Source organism: Bubalus bubalis, chromosome 1, assembly GCF_019923935.1.
Source record: "Bubalus bubalis isolate 160015118507 breed Murrah chromosome 1, NDDB_SH_1, whole genome shotgun sequence".
In the NCBI taxonomy this organism is placed as follows: Eukaryota; Metazoa; Chordata; class Mammalia; order Artiodactyla; family Bovidae; genus Bubalus; species Bubalus bubalis.
In genome coordinates, this window is record NC_059157.1 from 109349554 (window position 1) to 109368511 (window position 18958).

The 18958-nt window shown below is 44.1% G+C and overlaps 1 protein-coding gene across 3 annotated transcripts in view; it reads left to right on the forward strand.

The window, feature by feature from the left end:
* Positions 1–15651, forward strand: part of UPK1B (uroplakin 1B) — a 28279-nt gene extending 12628 nt beyond the window's left edge. For 2 of the 3 annotated variants that reach the window (XM_044942138.1, XM_006057623.3), the window contains exons 2-8: positions 1251–1338; positions 2594–2794; positions 5193–5267; positions 5943–6065; positions 8828–9007; positions 13675–13758; positions 15230–15651. In XM_044942138.1, coding sequence (XP_044798073.1) covers positions 1270–1338; positions 2594–2794; positions 5193–5267; positions 5943–6065; positions 8828–9007; positions 13675–13758; positions 15230–15280 — 783 coding nt within the window. In that variant the 5' untranslated portion in view covers positions 1251–1269 and the 3' untranslated portion in view covers positions 15281–15651. The remainder of the gene's footprint in view (positions 1–1250; positions 1339–2593; positions 2795–5192; positions 5268–5942; positions 6066–8827; positions 9008–13674; positions 13759–15229) is intronic. The other variant, XM_044942145.1, reaches the window with a different exon arrangement.
* Positions 15652–18958: the final 3307 nt, after the last annotated feature.

Genomic DNA, 18958 nt, shown 5'->3' on the forward strand with positions numbered 1-18958 from the left:
CTCCCACACCCACCCACATCTATTTGATGCACGGAAACCACACAGACCCTGCGAGCATTATCTCTTCCCTCCTCAAAACTCTGAAGTTATTAAGATCTTATTACATGCGTTATAATGATTTGGGAACACAGCTTCCCTACTAAAGCCTGAAAGTCTAGAATGCATCAATCTCCCTTATGTATCTTTGTATACCTCAAAATGCAAGTTGTGGCATATAATACATTTTGATTTAGAGCCTGAGTGCATGAAGTGGGTAGTTAATTAATTTAATAAACAAAACACTGAGAGATGTGGATAGCTATAATTCCAGTGTAAAAGCCAAAATAAAGCACCCAAACACTTACCCCGCATTCCTTCCAGAGAATCCTTACCAAGGGAGAGACCCATAAAGCGCTGGACACAGCATTAAACCTCGTAAATACTTTCTGGGAGCAACATGGGCTAAGAAGAAGCACTTGGACTCTGGAGTCATGTAGACCAAGCCTCCAGCCCAGCTCTTCCATTTACTGGCTGTGAGACCCCAGGGAACTTAATTTACCAATTTAAGCTTGAGTTTCTTCATGTGCAAAATGGAGCCTCCTCATCCTTTTTCTTTTTCTACCTAATTGGGTTATGAAAATCACATATGTGTATGTCAAGTCCCTAGCAGAGTAGCACATAGAAGGAACGGTTAGCCCCTCTTTCTCCCACTACCCCCCGCTCAATGTGACAGAGTATTTTTAATTTCCCAGCTATATTTGAAAATAATAAGACCTCATGAAAATAATGGTTTTTAACAGCTGCCCAGAGTCTAAATGGGAACCAATTGCCCACTCCACCCACATGTTTTTCCTTTGGGCTTCAGCTTGCCATGACCCAGGGCAAGAAGAACCATACCAGCGACCTCAGGGTGCTTCATCACCACCTCAGGTCTGTCCTGGGTGACTTTGGGCCTCAGATCATCACTCAGAAGAATGCAGTCTGTATGTTGCACATCTTAAAGAACTCCTAAAAGTTGATAATCAGACTCAGATCGGCTTTACCTTTTTTTTCTTCTTTATGAAATTACAGTGATTACTGAACATAGTAACGAAACATCCTCCATTGCTAAATGCCGCCTGGCTTAGTGTGGGTGCTTCAGAACACAAGGAGGCACGTGGTGTGAGTGAGCCCTGCTGTGGAGCTTGCAGCCGTCTTCATTCCCTGCTCCTATCCAGCCGTCTTCATTCCCTGCTCCTATCCAGTTGTAATGTTCTCAACTGTGTCCACAGCTTGGGGGAAATCCTGAAGATGGCCAAAGACGACTCCACTGTTCGTTGCTTCCAGGGCCTGCTGATTTTTGGAAATGTGATTATCGGTGTAAGTAATGAGTATTTTCCAGGAAGTTCTGCTCTTTCTGTAATCATGATTTTAGATCCAACAAAAGTAAGACTTTAAAGGAAAATAATGAGATAGTGACTGATTCTCTTCATCTTTTCTCCCTTTTAAGAAATGTATTAGTAAAACATACTAGCTAGAATTTAACAATATGAATAATCCTATGTAACTATGTAATAAGGCTTCCTGGTGGCTCAGTAGTGAAGAATCTGCCTGCAATGCAGGAGACGCAGGAGACTTGGGTTCAATCCCTGGAGTCGGGAAGATTCCTTGGAGAATGGCATGGCACCCCACTCCAGTATTTTTACCTGGAGAATCCCATGGACAGAGGAGCCTGGTGGGCTATAGTCCACAGGGTTGCAATGAGTCAGACATGACTGAAGCAACTTAGCACGCACCCAACTATGTAATATATCTAAAGACCATGTGGAAAAAGAGATAGATTTTCCTCCAAGCTTTAAACACCAGAATCTAAAAGGAGCCATGCCTACCATGGTTAGTGTCCAAGTATCCTCAACACACACACGATGCTGTGTCTTTCCTTTCCCTTTTGGGTTTGATTTCCGTGGACTCCGCTATTGGGGGCAGGAGTCTGCATCTTCCTGTTCTGGTCACATAAAGGCCAGGACTGGGATGTGAGAATAGCTCAATAGCCAGGCTGCATGGGCACAGTGAGGTGAGAGCTCTTAGGAGTCAGGATCGCTGGCTCTGGGCCCAGCCCTGCCTGACTGCATGACTCTGGACAAGTCATTGTCTTTCTGGGCCAAGATCCTTCATCTATAAAATCCAGGGAGCAAGAAAGATAACCACCAAGGTTCCTTCGTCCTCCAACATTGCCTGGTTCTCTGGCACTGATAAACATGACCTGGACCAGTTTAAGTATTTATTACAGTCCAAGAATTAGGGTGGTGGGCAGCAGGAATGTAAGTGAAAGATGATCTTCCTACAAGAAGTCATTGTTCGAGTGGTCCATGCCCCCAAGAGTTTTATGGATGGTCTGAAATTGCCTGTGTCTCCTCCCAAAGGCTAAAGTAGAGAGAAATGTGGAAGGAGGCACGAAACCAATTCACAGGATGGAAGGAGCTGTTTGGTTGCCTGGCAGTGAGGAGTTTAAGTCAGCTGCTTAAAGCCTATGCAGGGGGCAGAGTTAGTCCCTCCCAGCACTGCCCACTCCTCCATCCCTTTCCCAACGCTGCTCTCCTGGCCATCAGCCTGACTGAACCCCCTCTGCTCGCAGATGTGTGGCATCGCCCTGATGGCAGAGTGCATCTTCTTTGTATCAGACCAAAACAGCCTCTACCCACTGCTTGAAGCCACCAACAATGACGATATCTATGCAGCAGCCTGGATTGGCATGTTTGTTGGCATCTGCCTCTTCTGCCTCTCTGTCCTGGGCATCGTAGGCATCATGAAGTCCAACAGGAAAATTCTTCTGGTGGTAAGACCTGAAAACTCTGTACATTTCTTTCCTGGACCAATTTTGATGTACTGTTTCTTCTTCCCTGAGCACAATGCTTTGGTTTTCAGCGGGGTAGGTAGAAGCAGGTGCCAGGTGAGGGGAGAATAGAGGGGAAGACCCTCCCTGCATGTGGGGGCAAGGATGCTCTCCTGTATCACAAGTCCAGAAAAGTCCAGTACAGAGAGGCTGAAGGGGAGACACCTGGGGGGTCACCTACTAAGTACATTCTAGATCTTGGCTTCTCTGACTGGTGTCTGCATGTGCCCAGCAAATACAGCCAGGAGCTAAACGGGCCAAAGGAGAGACAAAGTGAGAACTCAATGATCAGATTTTTTTCTCCTGAGAAAAAGTAGTTTAAAATCTTATTATAATAGTAATCAAGTGTTAATATATTAGGATATAAATCACAAAATATGCATAAAGTTTTAAGAGAAAACATGAGCCTCCTTAGACATTTTTGAGCTCAAGGCTGATGATTTTGTGGAATGGCCTACACTTCCCATCTCATGCATTCACTCTGCTTTTTAGGGACCCTGGAACCCCTTGCTGGGCTCCAGGTAGAGATGAGTTTCAGTTCCCACCTGCCTGCTGCTGCTGCTGCTGCTGCTGCTAAGTCGCTTCAGTTGTGTCCAACTCTGTGCGACCCCAAAGATGGCAGCCCACCAGGCTCCGCCATCCCTGGGATTCTCCAGGCAAGAACACTAGAGTGGGTTACCATTGCCTTCTCCTCCCACCTGCCTATGAAGGCTCTAATTCTGGGCATCCATAGGGAGGTTTCTGCCCCAAACTGCAGACAGCAGGCTGTGCCCTGACTTTGCAGGTGGAAGCAGATTTTCAGCCAGCCAGGCTAAGAACCCTCGGTACTAGGTCTAAACTTCCACTCCCTCTACCCATGTTCAGGACAGCAGTTTCTCACCTCAAGATGGGGCCCCACTTCCTACCCAGAAATATCTCTCCTAGCCAAAGGCTGCAGGACCTGAGTTCCATCTTCATGGAACAAGTCCAGCAAGCTAAGGTGCCTGTAGGTTTGCTTTTCCTGTGGACTAACATCATGCTGGTACCCAGGGAATGTAGAATATTTACATTTTCTGGGTCCTTAGTGTGAGTTAGTCCCAGGGCAAAAGCACCCACATTTTCAGGGTGGGGAAAGGAATTCAGGGAAAGGTGTTCTTAGAGGTGAGCTTCAGCCGCGTCCTGGTCTCACTCTGAGCCAGTCGTGTGTGCACGGCACAGCTGGGAGCACCCTTGGCCATGCCTAGCAAGGAGACCGAGCCATGCACCCTCCATGCGACTGAGGGGAAACACCTGCACCCTGTGTCTCCTTTCTGGAGCATCTCTAAGGGGGTTCTGAGCCTTTTTAAGGGGAGCAAGCAAAGCTCTCGACAAATAGCAAGGCAACAGCTATTACAGCAGGGGATACTGTCCTGACGCCTCTGAAGGGGCTCCTGCTGTTAAATGGGAGTGAAAAGTAGCCAAAGCTTTTTCCTGGGCAGAATGGTTAGGGCGGCAGAGGTCCAGCTCTGAGAACCAATCGCCCCTGCCCAGGTAGGAAGAACGGTTTCCTCTGCGCCCCTCCCCAGAAGAACCCGAGGACAGTAAGCACTGTGCAAGGCTGAGGACAGCAAAGTCCCCGGCCCATATTCAGAAGTCATTTGTCCTTCAGTTATTCTCCAGCCACAAACAGGGGCAGTGTGCTGTGGAGGCATCGTGAGCATACACACACCCCACCACACACACACACACACACACACACACACACACACACCAAAACACACAATGCTGTTTTACTCAACTGACCTGATGCAACTAGGGTGGGGGGTGAGAGAAGTGCTATCAGAGAAGATACATCAGTAGGTGTATCAGGCACTAGGTAGAGCCTGTTCCTCTCTGATAAGACTGGACATTGTCAGGAGGCAGGACAGATATTAAACATGGCCCTTTTCAGCTTTTGTGTCCCCGGTAATCCTAAATCTTCAGTAAACCATAAAGATGTTCCCCCAAAAGAGGGAAGTTAGACGGCTCTACCTAGTGTCCGATACACTAAGACTCTCTTGCCAGCCATTGAATGAAAACACAGAAACACCAGTTCATTATCTTGTATGTTTTTCCCCAGTTTAAATGGAAATGCAAGGTGCTGAACTGAGAAAGCTGTGTATTTAACAGTCTTCTATTCTCTGGGGAAAGAAGGGACTTGAGCTGATTAGAACCTAGCACCAAGTCTGGCTCCAATAACTGATCAGTGAGGGTTTGTTGAATAATTGTGTAAATTATTGCATAATTATATTTAGGCAAATGTGCTACAGAAAAAAATAATTTGTTTTAAAAAAATTCTTTGGAAGTAGACATAATTTTTTAATTCCATTTGTTTCCTTTCCAGTATTTCATCCTGATGTTTATTGTATATGCTTTTGAAGTAGCATCTTGTATCACAGCAGCAACACAACGAGACTTTGTGAGTACAGCCTCCCAAAGTGGACCAGAAACGACTGTATGAATCATCATTACCATGATGACAATACAATAACTGACATGCGTTAAGCCCTTACCCTGAACCAGGCATTGTAATATGCACATTCATAATAAATATATAATTCTTCTCCTCACGATAACCTTCTGAAATACATATTAACACTATTGTCATTTTATAGATAAAATGAGACTAAAAACATAAATTGTCCAAGGTTACGCAGCTGGTAAATGAAAGAGAGGAATCCTGAGTCCAGGCCATGTCCAGGGCCCAAGCTTCCACTGCCATGCCCTTCACCACCCTGCCACAGCCACGGGCCTTCCACCAGGATGATCAGTAATCCACTGTAACTAAGACATCTTCCTAAGTCAGCATCCTGCTTTCTTTCCTTTCTCTGTTCCCTGGCTTAGGTCACCCTCCAATGCCTGTCCACCTGGGTTTCACTGGGATGTGTTTGGAGATGGGAGTCTTCTCCCCACACAGGCACTTCAGCCACCCGGAACAACCTCACACCCAATCCCAACCCCCACCCCAGCCTCTGAGCTCAGTTTTATTTAGGAGATAATGTTCAGTGCCCCCAGCCACAGGCTAAACATCACTTTGCCTCCTTGAGGATTAATATGCTAACTCTTCCTCTTGTGTTGCCTCCTCCCACCATAGTTCACACCCAACCTCTTCCTGAAGCAGATGCTGGAGAGATACCAAAACAACAGTCCTTCAAACAATGATGACCAATGGAAAAACAATGGAGTCACCAAGACCTGGGACAGACTTATGCTCCAGGTAATACCTGCTCGGGAGATCCCATTTTGTACCTAAACCAATATCCAAGGTGTATGGGTGGTTAGGAGTGAAGTCAAAGTATGGGGACCACAGCCTCTAAAGGGGCCTCCTTCAAAAAAGACTTGAGAGACTTCCCTGGCATTCCAGTGGTTAAGATTCCACCTTGCAATGTGCGGGCTTCCCTGGTGGCTCAGACGGTAAAGAATCTGCCTGCAATGAGGGAGACCTGGCTTTGATCCCTGGGTTGGGAAGATCCCCTGGAGGAGGGCATGGCAACCCACTCCAGTATTCTGGTCTGGAGAATTCCATGGACTAGTCCACGGGGTTGCAAAGAGTCAGATACAACTGAGCAACTTTCACTTTGCAATGTGGAGGACAGAGGTCCAATCCCTGGTCGGGGAGCTGAGATCCTACATGCCACAGAACAATTGAGCCTGCCCTCAGCAACTACTGAGCCCGAGTGCCACAACTAGAGAGTCCATGCCCTGCCACAAAAGATCCCGCATGACACCACAAAGACTCCATGTGCCGCAACTAAGATCCAATGCACCCAAGTAAAGAAAAATTAAAAATAAGGAGAAACTTGACATAAGCAAGTTCATCTGTTTCCTCTCATTTACTGGCAGGGACATATGACTCAGTGAACCCTTAGATCTATATTTTGTTTTAAACTGTGATGTTGATTCACTTCCATTTATAGGAGTAAAAGAAATGTAGATTACTCATATGCTCTGCTTCTTAGAACTCAGACATCACTTATTAAGAAAATGTTGCCTCCGCCCCACAGTGAACTCAAGTGGAAATTATTGTCTATCTTACTGACTGAGTGCCTTTTCACACCTGTGGGCTAGTCCTATTCTAGACTTGATCAGCCAGTTTTTTCTAACTGGCAATCATAACCTTATATCCAAAGTTACCTCAAATACCATCAAAAGTACAAGTCTTGCAGAATACCCATTATCATACCCACGTGGCTGTAAGAATGTACATACTTATCTCCTACGTATGCCCTTATCTGACCCAACTCTGTACAGTCCTGTCCCCCTTCCCAACCAACTTCCACCATTTCCCAGTCCATCATCAGCAAACTTCTTATAGCCTCCACCCCTTCTTTGAACTCTCTTTACACTCTATCTTCTAAAATTTCCTTCATTTAGTCTAATATTCCTGTTCTGTAGTTTTTTAGCCCATTAGGACCTCCAGCGTCTTAGTCACTTTCTCATTTCCTATCACTATTCTGACTAGAGGTCAAGCATTTTTTTCCCCCACTCAATTAGCAAAGAACTAAGCTTTTCAAATTAAAATGTGAATGGTCACACTTTTGAAAGATCCACTTTCCAACTTTTAAAAGTCTAGTCTGAAACAAGTCTGGTTCAAATTTAATCATTTCCCCTCAAAATTCTCACATCAAATTACAGAATGACTACTTTCTTTGGTGAGATATTTTCCATAATCCAGTGCCAAAACCGGACATGCTTTTAAGGTAGTTGTTTTATCACCAAGTTTGCTGAATATATTTGTCCTAAAAGTTGAGAGATGGCATAGTTTTAATTCCTTCCCTTGAAACATTTTTGCAGATTTTATAAAAAGGAAGGAAGGTGATATGAAATGTGTCTTCTCCTCTATCCTCAATTCTATCCAGAGTGCCATGAGCCATGTATTAAGTGACCTTTCTTTCCTATGTAGAGGCGTACCCACGTGGCCATGAGCTATGTATTAAGTGACCTTTCTTTCCTATGTAGAGGCGTACCCACGTGGCCATGAGCTATGTATTAAGTGACCTTTCTTTCCTATGTAGAGGCGTACCCACGTGGCCATGAGCTATGTATTAAGTGACCTTTCTTTCCTATGTAGAGGAATAACCACGTGCCACTAGGTTTTGGTTGTTTTATTCTAGTTTATTTTCTCCCATTGTAAAAATAATACATAATTGCTCCAGAAAAAGTTTTTTAAAAATAGAAAAGTAAAACAAGAAGAATTTCTCATAATTTCTTCACCACAAAAATTTTAATTTTCTGATTCTCCATTTGCTCATATGTAACATGAGAATAATTATAACTCTCTCACCTTATTATATCAAGATACTAAAAATGATTAACATTTATTAAAGGTTTACTAGGGCCCAGGGGCTGTGTAAACACATTAAAGATATTAGCTAATTTAATCTTCACAAGCTTAGGAGTTAGGTACTCCATCTGTCCCAGTTTTGCAGTTAAGGAAAATGAGGCTTGGAAAGTTTAATTTGCCAAAAGCTACAGAGCTTATTCAGAGAAGGCAATGGCACCCCATTCCAGTACTCTTGCCTGGAAAATCCCATGGATGGAGGAGCCTGGTGGGCTGCAGTCCATGGGGTCGTGAAGAGTCAGACACGACTGAGCGACTTCACTTTCACTTTTCACTTTCATGCATTGGAGAAGGAAATGGCAACCCACCCCAGTGTTCTTGCCTATGGGGGAGCCTGGTGGGCTGCCGTCTCTGGGGTCGCACAGAGTCGGACACGACTGAAGCGACTTAGCAGCAGCAGCAGCAGCAGCAGCAGCACAGAGCTCATTAATGGCTAGTAAAGTAGTAAATATAAATGTATTTTGCAAACTCTAAAATATAATACCTTAAAAATACCTTCAGCTTTCATTTGCAGATTTTTAGTAAACAGTAAATAGGGTACACTTTTCATCTCTTTTTTCTCCACGAAATCTCAGTTGCTACATTGGTGGTTTTGTCAAGGATCATGGAAGAGAATCTTGTATCTCGTGTGCTGACAGGACAATTGCTGTGGTGTAAATGGCCCGTCAGACTGGCAGAAATACACCTCCGCCTTCCGGACTGAGAACAGCGATGCTGACTACCCCTGGCCTCGTCAGTGCTGTGTTATGAACAGCCTTAAAGAACCTCTCAACGTGGACGCCTGCAAACTAGGAGTGCCTGGATACTACCACAGTCAGGTGAGTCCTTGTTCCACCCGAGACCTGCCAGGTTTATCTGCTCTTCATGAAGAAAATGCTAGTTAACTGCAGGTAATAGTCTCTCATTAAGGAATTCTGCATCCTTTTTCTTAAACCTCATGTTAACTATTTTCTTCTCTGTTAATAAAATGTAAATGCTAATCCAGGGCTGATCTAGGAAAATTTACATTTTAATGAAATGAACAGAACATGAGAATTGCAGTAGCAAAATCCAATTTTATTTAAATGAAAACTATTTGTACAATGTATAGAATTAGTATTTTGAAAAAATATTTACATCAAACAAAGATTTGCTCTATTTTTGCAAAATGTAAATTGAAAAGGATAACATACAAAAGGGACATTTTGCCAGTTCCAAAGCAATGGCGATTGCTGCGGGTAGATGCAGTAATGATGTATCCCCTTCCTTACTCAGTGGTAAGCTAGGATAGTCTTCCCGAAACATTCGATTGGTGATTTGGGTAAAAGGTGGTTTACATACAATTGGTTTTTGAAAAAGTGTTTCCAGCCTGATGAGAATGATATGATGATCATGAAAACTAACATTTACTGAGTACTTATCAAATGCCAGACACTGTTCTAAGTGCCATACAGATATTAATTCATTTAAGGCTCAGCAGGTAGTGCCACTTTGATCCCTATTTTACAGAAGAGGAACTAAGATATAGAGATACTAATAAGGGCCTTGCCCAAGTCATGCGGCTGCAGGTAGAAGAGTCAGGACTCAAATGCTAGCAGCCTGGCTGCAGAGCCCAGACTCTAAGCCAAGGAGGAACTTGGTGATCATCCCAAAAACCCCTGAAGAGAATCCTCATACACTTGAAGTCGGCCTCTAAAATGCTTACACTGCTGTGCCAGTTACCACTTCGAGCAGAGCTAGTTGTGTGCCAGTACATTAAGTAACTGAGAAATGCCAGACTCTTCAGTCTCAGATGAAATAATATGTACTCTCAGAATGAAGGACAAAGCACTGCTGGTCATCAGGCCTCCCCTCCTCCCTACCTTAACACCACTCCCCACCGCCGCATCTGGAAGGGTGCCTGGACTAGGATTGGTTGCATTATCCCAGAAAACGACATGGGAGTGATACAGATTATGTTGTAGAGTTGTTCAAAGAAACTCTCACTTAGCCTTTCAGCAACATTGTTTTGGTATCATCTTAATTATATTCAGACTGCTAAAAAAAATTTAATATATTGCCTATAATCACAATATGCAATATAATGATCACTTTGAAGAATGATAAAATGCTTTTAACATTTCAACCTTGGAACTAGCCCATGCAGATATATCTTGATTGGACTGTAATTCCATACACACTGATCATGCCTTTGAAAGAGACCAGAAAGGAGGTTTGCCATAAAAAAAAAATGGTTTATTTCATAGCCACGTCATTTTCCCTTACACATAGAATATTCTAGTAATGAGGGAACTCTACACTCCTTTTGACACTTTTGTCTCGTCCTCCCTAACACTCCTTGGCCTTACCACCTCCTCCACCCACTAGCTACACCACAACTACACATTCACGTCATTCAATCATGCTCTTGCACCCAATTCCTGCATTCTGAAATTCCTCTCTGTCTGACTCCCTGTGCTCCTACTTTCTCAATCCCCCTCACTCACCCCTGACTAAATCTCTTATCTACACTTTCCTCCTGATTCTCCCTTCTCTGATCTCCCAGATTCCCACACACCACCACTCCGTCCAAGTGACAGGTCCTGCTAAGTCTCCTATAGCACTCCCTTTCCACAAAGCAAAGTATGCCACCCAGTACCTCATATACTTTACTTCTATTATTGCAGTTGACACCTTGAAAAATAAGTATTTGCTTGCAAGCCTGTTTTTTCCATTAGTCTCCTTGAGGGCCATGCATCATTCAATTCTGTATCTCAGTACTTAGCATAATGCCTGGCACAAAACAGGCATCAATAAATGTTTGCTAGGTGGTCAAATTGTATTGACCACATTGTATTGGACTGGCCAGAAAGTTCATTCACTTAATAAATACACTGTTCAATGAAATTCTTGATGAAAATGAAAAATGTATCTTTTATTTTCACTTAAAACCGAACAACCCAGTTTTGAGGCAATCCAAAAGCTTTGTGAGATCTGCAATTCACAAAGAAAGGCTAACAAAATGAGGGGCATTATCAAAAGTATAGTAGTAATAGAACCCACCAGAATGTCACATAGCATGTCAGATGCAAATCCATACATTCTTACATCATGGTTCATCTGCCCCCCAAAATGCTATGTGCAAATTCTGATTTACTACACCTCAAGAACATTATGATGGAGCTAAGGAAGATGAAGGAAAACACCTCTACAATGAGAAAAAGGCATCATGAAAGGCACTAAATGAGAAGGGGTGAAAACCCGGGATTTTGTCTGTAAGCTTCACAAGGGCAAGACTCATTTCTGCCTTGTCACAGTTGAATCCCCAGCCTGGAGCCTGGCACCTGGCATAAGTGGGCTTCTAAACACATTATTGGACAAATGACCACCTCCCAGGATTGTCAGGTGGACCAAGTGAGAGACGGATAGAAGAGTGTTTGTGAAGCATCAAGTGTGTCACAAATAACATCATCGTAGTTATTACTTTCTATCATGTTCCGTTCATCCTAACCAGGTGCCCACTTTGCGCCAGGCACTTGTTCTAGGTTCTAGAGACTCAATAAGGAGCAAGATAAAGTCCATGCCCTCATAAAGCTTGCACTGTAGCATGGGAGACAGACCACAAACAAGTTACCAAACCAATACACAATCAGTGCAAGGTAGTGGTAAGCGCTATGAGCAGAAATACAGCAGGATAAAGATATAGAAAATGATGGGGAGAGAGTTATTTTTCTCTGGTTGTCAGGAAAGGCTTTATTAAGATACTTGCACAGAGTTCTGAATTAAGTGAGGAAAGGAGACCCTCAATTAAAGAAATTGAAGAGAGTTCTGAACCAAGGAAGTAGCAAGTGAAGAGGCCCTAAGGTGGGGGCTCTCAAGGCAATCCATTTGGCAAGGCCAGAACAAGTGAAGAACAGTAGGAGTGAAGAAGGTAGATTTCTTAGGGCCTAAAGCTTTTCAGATTGGTGGGGAGGTATTCTCCTTTGGAAAAACAATTTAAATGCTTTTGCATACTATGAATACAAAATTAGGTACAGGGCTTTGAAATGGTCTTGCAACTAAGGAGCCCTGAGCCCAAGCTTTGCAGTGAGACAGCTTCTGCTAGCAGTGGCTGGGGCCACAGACGGAGGCAGGGCTGTAACCTACAGCACCTCACAGGCCGTCGTGAGGCTTAGAATTTCATCTTAAGGTGGTGGGAAACCTTCAGGGGGTTAAGGCGAAGTGATCCGACATGTTTTACTAGGACCCCTCTGGCACTGTATGAAAACTAGTAGGGTGCCAAGGGTGGCCTTGGGCCTTAGGGAAACCAGCAAGCAGAAGACCGTAGGAACCCTGGAGTGAGGCCACGGCGGCCCACGGTGGTGGTAGGAAGTAATACATGCTTGGATTTGAAGTGTATTCTAAATCCAAACAGATGTGCTTAAGAGAAAAACAATTAAGGATAATTCCAAGACTCATCTGAGCATCAAGGTGAATGGAGGTGTCAGGTAGATGAAGTAGGGTAAATGAACAGAAATCAAGGCATATTTAGCAAAGCCAGGGCACGGGAGTGGATGAACAGGAGACTGGGGCAGGGTCCAAAAGGTCTGTAGACACTAGGCAGGGCCTAAACTTCAAGGTCAGCCTTTCAAAGACATTTCTCTCTAGATCTCAGTAGTTCATAAAACCAATCTGGTCACTGCGTTTCCTAGGCATTCCTGTGATTTCAAGGGCTTTAGCAGAGGCCACTCCGATGGCAGGTCTAGCCCTATGCATTACATGCATTACATGTATTACTCCAGCACTTTGCATAGAGACTAGGACAGAATGTACTAGGTATAAAACTAACCAGATTATGGCATACATGAATGAATGAATGACTCGATGAGTAAGAAATGAATCACTCTTTCACACACACACAGTGGCTCTTCTAGAATCCTGTAAAGATATGGTGAATACAATGTCAAATGAGAATTCAGAAAGCACTGTATAGGAGTTCCTTGAATGATTAAAAAATAAAACCTCTAATTCTCATTAACTAGAAGCACTTTTATTGAAAAATCAAAAAGTGACTCTGCCTTCAAACATGTCACCAATAAAATCTTTGGGGAGAGAAAAAAAAGCTCAAATTTTATTAAGAATACTTTACATTGCCACATAATCAATATGAGAAAACGTTTTGTTAAAATAGCACCTCGGTTAGATCAAATAGAAAGAAACAGAAATGAATATGATATAGAATAGTTGTTCATCAGGATTATTCCTATTTCTTCAGTGCTGCTGCTGCTGCTAAGTCGCTTGAGTCATGTCCGGCTCTGTGCGACCCCATAGACGGCAGCCCACCAGGCTCTTCCATCCCTGGGATTCTCCAGGCAAGAACACTGGAGAGCACAGTTAATACCTGGCTGTCCACAGGGATATAGAAATAGCAGGGTCATGTTAAACTGGACTTTGAGCTGGCGTTGATTCAAATCACCTTCCCACCATCTTTTACCTCTTTTTTTCTGGTCCCTTCCACGCGGATGTGGAATCACCCACTCCTCTCCAGGGCTGCTATGAGCTGATCTCTGGACCAATGAACCGACATGCCTGGGGAGTTGCGTGGTTTGGATTTGCCATTCTCTGTTGGACTGTGAGTATTTCCCATCGCATGTTTTATTTCTGAGAGGATAGTGATGATGAGAGACCTCGAGACTGTCCCTGGTTAACTCAACCACACCAGACTGTCTAGAAACAAAAGCTCAGACCTGAGGGCTTGTCAGCAGGGTGCTGGCACCAGGGAAAGAAAAGTGAATTTCCAGGCAGAGGTAGGCGTGAACCTCCTCTACCAAACAGGTCCTTCTCTGGCTGACTGGGGTGCATTTGCATCTTCTCCATCTCTCTAGATCTTATAAATTCATTACAAGTAGATATCAAAGACTATCATTTCTCTAGATGCCTCCTGCCCAACCCTCACCTACCTCCCTCCTTACAAAGGGCTGCCTTCACCAGTCTCCCCTGGTCCTTCTGCCCACCTTATCTGATGCACATGCAGCCAGGAGGGTATAACAGTGGGTCTCAGTCCTAACTGCACATTAAAACCTCATGGAGGAGCTGCAGGGGAGCATACCTGAGCCCCAACCTCTGAGATTCAGATTTCAGTTGATTTAAGGGAAGGACCCAGGTCTTTTTTTTTTTTTTTAATTTTCCAGATGGTTCTAATTTGCTGTCAGGATTAAGACCCAGTGCATTCAGGAAGCAGTCTCAAACTTTTGGTTTTAGAACCCCTTTTCACTTTCTCAAAAATTACTGAGGACTCCAAAAACTTTTTATCTATGGGGAAAGTTAACCAACTAACCTTGTTACAAATTAACACAGAATTTTTTAAAATATGTGTTAATTCATTTAAAATAGCAATAACAAACTATTACATGTTACTATGAAGAATATATTTCTGTGGGAAAAAAAGACTATTTTCTCAGACAGAAAGCGACAAAAGTAGCATTCATTTTTTTACATTTTTGGAAGTCTCTTCAATGTCTGGCTTTTACTGAAGACACTTGGCTTCCCATATTTCATCTTCATTTAATCTGTCATATATGTTGCTTACATTGAAAGATTTGAAGGAGATCCATCCTACACACTGATATGTAGTTAAAAAAAAAGAGGAATATTTTGGTAGCCTTATCTGAAAATAACTGGGTATTCTTCTTTGGCACTACTGAAAACTGGTCAAATAGTACTAGTTTCTCAAAGGTTAGTTGCAATATGGAATCTGAAACTTTGTCAAAGAACTTTCAGGACTCTGTTACATTAAAGTACATTACATTGGTGTGTCTTGCAATTTGCACAAATCTTTTACCCATTCATGACTGGTCATTTGGGAAAATACTGGTTCACTGCGTGACAGGATAGGCTTCCATGGTGCTCAGTCGGTAAAGAATCCACATACAATGCATGTAGCAGGATGGACTCAGGCACCTCTGCCCCTGTGACGCTTAAGGCAAGATTATTCTTAACAATCCAGTGTCATCTAAGCTTGAATGAACCTAACATAATTTTACCCCCAACTACAATGTTTCTAGAACAATTCCTTACTTATTTTTATTTTTCTTGTATTCTAGTTCTGGGTTCTCCTGGGTACCATGTTCTACTGGAGCAGAATTGACTATTAAGAATGAAGTGTACACACCATACCACTCCCCACAGTGACTTTGGATTTGGTGCTGGAAATGCTGTCTCCTAATGTTCTACCTTTGTGCTGCCCGGGAACTTAACGCATTCTTCCTCACATTGCCAAGTCAGTTGGTATGGGGTTCCTTTAAGCTCTCAGACTTCCGAAATTTTCAGCACATGTGTTTTCACCCTAATCTAGGATTCTGCAACATTGTTATAGACTGTAGGAAAGGGAGGATTTAGGATAGTAGATAATAACTATTCCCATCTTTGTTTATTTTTAATGTGGGGGCATAAAGACATTCCTAGGAACCTGTGTTATACTGCAAGCCAAGTCTGTATTGGGACAGCAAATCTGCCTGTATTTCTCACTGCTTTCTAAAAGTACCCCAATGGCACCCCACTCCAGTACTCTTGCCTGGAAAATCCGATGGACAGAGGAGCCTGATGGGCTGCAGTCCGTGGGGTCGCGAAAAGTCGGACCCGACTGGGCGACTTCACTTTCACTTTTCACTTTCATGCATTGGAGAAGGAAATGGCAACCCACTCCAGTGTTCTTGCCTGGAGAATCCCAGGGATGGGGGAGCCTGATGGGCTGCTGTCTATGGGGTCGCACAGAGTCAGACACGACTGAAGTGACTTAGCAGCAGCAGCAGCAAAGGCTTTCATTGTGTCAGTATTGTCCCAGTGAGAGAACTAAGGAGAAGACTGCTGAAACATATCTTTTGCCTTTGTTCTATGGTGGCTCCCACCTACAGACTCAAGTGATTCTCTTAAAGCTAGCTTGGGAACCCTTTATTATCCAAGACAAGGCCTGATCTTGGGCAAACAGTGGTTGAAATTTCCTCTCAGACACTGCAGAGTGATTCATGCTGGTAACCTCAATTCTCCCACTAATTAAAAGTATGTGAACTTTTGGGACAAAGGAGAGACCTGTTACACATTTACCACCTTCAACCTAAAACTGCTTTCCAACAGGGAAGAAGCAAGCCAGCTGTTACTTAGGTGCTTTAGGGTGATTTGTGCACTGCAAAATATTTTTCTTCTGATCTGTTTCCTTTTGTGATCCTGAAGGAATTTCTTATAACAACATTTGTCTTTATATAAATAAAGAGAGTTTTAAATATGTTCACTTCTGTTTCTTTTTAGCACTGTCATAATTGATCATGTATGAGTCTAGCAAAATGGGTTTTCCAACAGAAGAGCTTAGGAGGCTCACGGGAATTAAAGTTTAGGAGATGGAAAATGCAGTATGGTATGGCTTCCCATGGATACTGGGTAATCCCACTGTACATTTAAAGGGTTGGAACTTCCAAGTTTCTGTTAACATTTTGCTCCCGCTACACTTCACCCAGAAGTGGGAATGGGGCTGCTGCTCCTCAAATCCTTTCCCCCTGCATCTCTGACTCCAACTGCTCAGCCGTACCCTCCATGAAGAAAATGTACCTGGCATTTCAGGTTCTCCCATGCAGTAGCCGGGTCCCAGGCCTTGACTTTTCTTGTGCATCAGACTGAGCCCCAGGGCAGGGAGGGACAAAGCAGGGGGGATGGCACCTTGGCCTGCAGCTGGGTGGGAAAGCTGGAGGAGGAGCAGGGGTCAAAGGCTCCTGTCATGACACACCACCAGCTTGCCCCTCCCCAGCCTCACTTTCCTCTCCAGGATAAAGCTTGGTGTGTCAAGATAAATGAGCCCTGAACATGACTGAGAAGTTTCTCTCTGGTCTTTTTGAAGAAAGGAAGAGAAAGCTTTACTCTGGGCAAAGCTTTGAAACGCCTCTCCCATCTCCCTTTCCATCCTCTCTCATGTGTTCCGGTGTCTTTTTCTTTTGCCGCTAATTGGATTTCCCAGTGCCCTCAAGCCTGAGCAAATCCTGTCTCAGACCCACTCCTGCCTTCCCTCTCAAAGGCTTCAGAGCTTCAGAATTCTCTCTCCCTACAAAATTCCATTCTCCTTGTGACTTGATCTCAGCTAGGTTAAGGGAAAGCATTTTTCTAAACTAATTCATACTAAGGTGTGAGTGATGGCTAGTCCACACTCTCTTAATCTTCTCTGTAGATTTTTCCTGAATAACTGAAATGGATTTTTGTTGGTAGAATCCAGTGCAGGAATGCAAGCTGGAAAGAGCTATTGTGGAGAAAGATGGCCCACTGGCTGCTCGTTAAATTTTACCCCCTGCCTTCTCCACCAAGAAGTAACTAGAAAAAGAATGGGCTTCTGTTGGTCACTACCCACCACCCCCTCTCCAGATAGCCTCCTACCAAGTAAGACCCTGAGCCCAGGTACTCAATGTGTTCAGCCCCTGGCAGTTGGGGAGAACACATCTTTCAGCTGAGACAGACCCAGGCCTGAGGGCTTCCCTGCAGAGAGTCCAGCCGTTCAGGACTCTGCACTTCCTGGTACTAGGTTCTGTAGTTTAACCTCAGAGCAGCTCCTCTACCCAGTTCCTGCATCCACCCTCTCCACCTGCCCTGGAAGCCAAGCCCTGCCCCTCTTCCTTCTGGGATGGAAGTGGGGCTCACAGCAAGACCCAAGCCACACTGTTCAGGCGGAACCCAGACTCAGTCTCATTAAGGCCCCAACCCACCCCACCAGTCCAGGGAGAGGGACGACAGCAGGAGAGCTGGGCTCTGGATTGCTGGCTGGAGACACACACAGACAAAACCATCTCGAGAAACCTCCCGCTTCAACAGGCCTGCTTATCGGGTGGGTGAAGAACAGTTTACCACCAACTTGATACTGAAAATGTGTCAGGCTGACCTTGGGATAGGTCTTACCCAATTGCAATAGTGGACGGGTCATCATGCTCCTTGGTTGCCCGTCTCCTCCCCAGACTGTTACTCAGGCTTCTGGCAGGCTGTTCACCCTGAACATTAGGAAGCTCATTTTTTTTTTAGCCCTGTAAGTTTTTCCGACATCAGCTGGAATAAACAGGGACTGCTCCTAATCTACACAGCAGACCAGGTAGTTTCTGGCTACCCATAAAGGAAAGAAGAAATAGCAACCATCACGTGGGTTTGAAAATTGAATCTCCTCTTAACCTTCTCTTAACTTCACTCCAATTCCTACCCCCACCAGACTGACCGACAAGCCAGGCTATGGTTGAGGAATTGGAAGCTAAGCTGCTTTCTCATTTCTATAGAATGAGCAGTCTCCTCTCCTGTGCCTGCTTTCTCTTTTCTGCTTCACCTCACCCAGATCCTTATCACCTCCTGTATGTGAGGCTCAATCAAAGAGGAAATGCAGAGGGAATTCCCTGGCAGTCTGGTGGCTAGGACTCCACTCTCTTACTGCAGGGGGCCTGGGTTTGATCCCTGGCTGAGGGAACTAAGATCCTACATGCCACACAGTGTGGCCAAAAAATTAAAAATTATAAAAAATTTTAAAAGAAAGAAGAAACACAGAGGAGACTAGTTGTGAGCTACTGAGTTTGCTTTCACATGTGACATTTTTATCACAAAGCTCGAATGGCCACATCTACTGAGTAGATCCAAAACATCTTGGAAAATGGTGCATTGCTGAGAAATGTATAGCTACCAGACCCTTTCTCAAGCCACCCTCCCCCAAAACCCCAAACAACTCCAAAAACAGACGCAAACATCGTCTTTAAATAAGACAAGTTGCCAACTTCTGGGATTAGACAGAAAGTTGCTGCCATGCCCTGCTTTCTAGAGGTATT